The 2,280-nt window shown below is 35.9% G+C and overlaps 1 protein-coding gene across 1 annotated transcript; it reads right to left on the reverse strand.

Moving 5' to 3' along the window:
• Positions 1-850: 850 nt before the first annotated feature.
• Positions 851-2,043, reverse strand: LOC141486387 (uncharacterized). Its single transcript, XM_074184256.1, has 3 exons — positions 1,546-2,043; positions 1,265-1,486; positions 851-1,207 (listed from the first exon to the last, which is right to left on the reverse strand). The coding sequence occupies exons 1-3, from the start codon at positions 1,714-1,716 to the stop codon at positions 851-853; spliced, it is 750 nt and encodes a 249-aa protein (XP_074040357.1). The 5' UTR covers positions 1,717-2,043.
• Positions 2,044-2,280: the final 237 nt, after the last annotated feature.

Raw genomic sequence — 2,280 nt, forward strand, 5'->3', positions numbered from 1 at the left:
TTTTCGTAATCTCATCGTGCGGAAGGAGAACATTCATGTTTTTATGTGTTTCTGAAGAACGTCACTAATTCCTAATAATTCCAGGTTTTTTGATATAGTTGTTTTGGTTTTGCATTTCGAACTGTTAGAGAACTGTGCGCACAGCTTGTCAAATCTAGAAAGCAACTATAACATATCACCTGCGTACACTTCTGACAGAGAACGCATTAGGATAGAAAAGGATGAAATCCATCGGGCGATTTGGTGCGCCTATTTGGGTTTTAGAGTGGCTTGAGAGTACAGTCCCGCCGCAAGTAGCAATAAGGGTGGATAGTTTTTTAATTGATTAGTTTAGTATGATAATGCGGTATTTACGTTATTGAATTGAAATGAGTTTGTTTCTCAGCAGTCTGTAATGCATTTTATTTCTGACCGGGATATTATAAGCTTATATCGTCATAGTTACGTTATCAATAAAGAGGGTCATAACTCCCTTGGGACATTATAGATTTTATAATTCCCTCTACCTTTCACAAGTAATAATAAATAGAAATGAAAACTGAACCATATTTTATTTATTCACGTCATTACAAATAATAAATGTACAATTTTGAAATGTTCCCTGAAAATTACTTTCGCCACTGGAAACAATTTCTTCTTTTGTATGGCTGGAGCTTCTGTTCACTACAGTCGAGGTACCTGCCTCTTCTGATGACAAAGTAGACAACATACGCGCCGTTTTATTTCTCAATTCGATGCTATCCTCCAAATACCCCTCCGCCACCGTGGAACTTTTCCAACCTCCGCGTCTTTTTAAGTTAGTCATAGTTGCTCCTGCATTGGCTAGAGCAGTAGCAAAAGTGCTACTGTCCTATACGGGACAGTGTCCCGTATAGGAAGATGAGTTTGGCAATCCTAAATACATTGCGATTTTGCTGGGGATTTTCCCAAACATGTTTTTTCCAATTGGCTGAGATGTACATTTATTTTGTCGGAAGCTCAAAAAAAATCGTTCAATACCTTTAGGACGCAAAGACATATAAAGTCTTAATAAAGGCAAAGCGGAGAACTCTTTTTCATCCACAACTGTAAATTTCTTCGATACACCAGTTTTACTTTCCGGTACGTTCACTACCATAACGGAATCCCGGTCCTCTATATCCGATATCTTCATATTCAAAAGTTCCTGACTTCTGCATCCTCCAAAATAACCCATAATCAAAACAACCTATAACAAAAAAAAGGAAATAAATACACACAAAAAGGAAAATAAGAAAAAAATTACCTTATGCAATAAATGAATATCATTAGGAGCGTCCTTTAGGAATCTGATAACATCTTTAGGAGATAAAACAGCAGACTTTTTCGGCTTATAACTCTTACTCTTCCGTTTCAAAAAAGCCTGTAGTTCATTGAACTTGGTGATATCTCGTTTCTCATGTATAGTCACCATCGATTTTAGCATTGACCATTTAGTCCATAAAGAATTTGGACTATACGTTTCTGACTGAAACGAATAAACACAATTACTACCAAATCTACCGAAAAACATAAAAAATTCCTTACCAGTTCTTGAAAATATGCCAGAAATACAGTTTCAGTGACATCTTTTGGCATAACATTTTTCCGTGTCAGCCAGTCCAGATATATCTTGTATTCTTTTTGGTATACGGCTTCACTTTTCGATGGAATTATTGATTCTCTTGCTTGTTCAGCTTTTTTCAAAATATCCTTCATTATATTTGGGGTAGAAAACACGTTTTCACCGCAAACACAGCTTGATAACAAAGTTCTGTTTATAAACAAGTAACATAGCAACAACCTAGCAACAAGAAAACTCTACTATAATCAACGGTACCTGATTCAAATATACCGGGAAGGTAATGAATTGGTACATTTTTCCGTTTCAAAAATGAACAAAATTTTATTGAAATCGGTCAGAAATAAAATTATCTATGTACCACGGGAATTAATGAGCCTTAATAACCTCAGGCAATTGCTGTCCCTCGGGCCAGAGGCCCTCGGGACGCAAACTTTGCCATCGGTAATTAAGGCCCTCCTAATTTCCTTGATACATAAATAACTATAATTTCGGGTTCATTGAGGAAAGGTAGAAATACTTATTATGAAAATGTTGTTTACTTGGATTGAAAAAATTTCAAAATGGAAATTTCTTGGGAAGATGAATGAATCCAAACAAAGATTTGATTGGAAAAATGTTCAAACAATTACAAATGTCCAACTCCAGACAGATCGGAATCGCTTGTAGAGTTATCACTATCGTCACTGGTACTATTGTTG

The sequence above is a fragment of the Leptinotarsa decemlineata genome, unplaced genomic scaffold (genome assembly GCF_025532065.1).
Source record: "Leptinotarsa decemlineata unplaced genomic scaffold, Ldec_3_MD MMD2_tig00026354_RagTag_RagTag, whole genome shotgun sequence".
Lineage (NCBI taxonomy): Eukaryota > Metazoa > Arthropoda > Insecta > Coleoptera > Chrysomelidae > Leptinotarsa > Leptinotarsa decemlineata.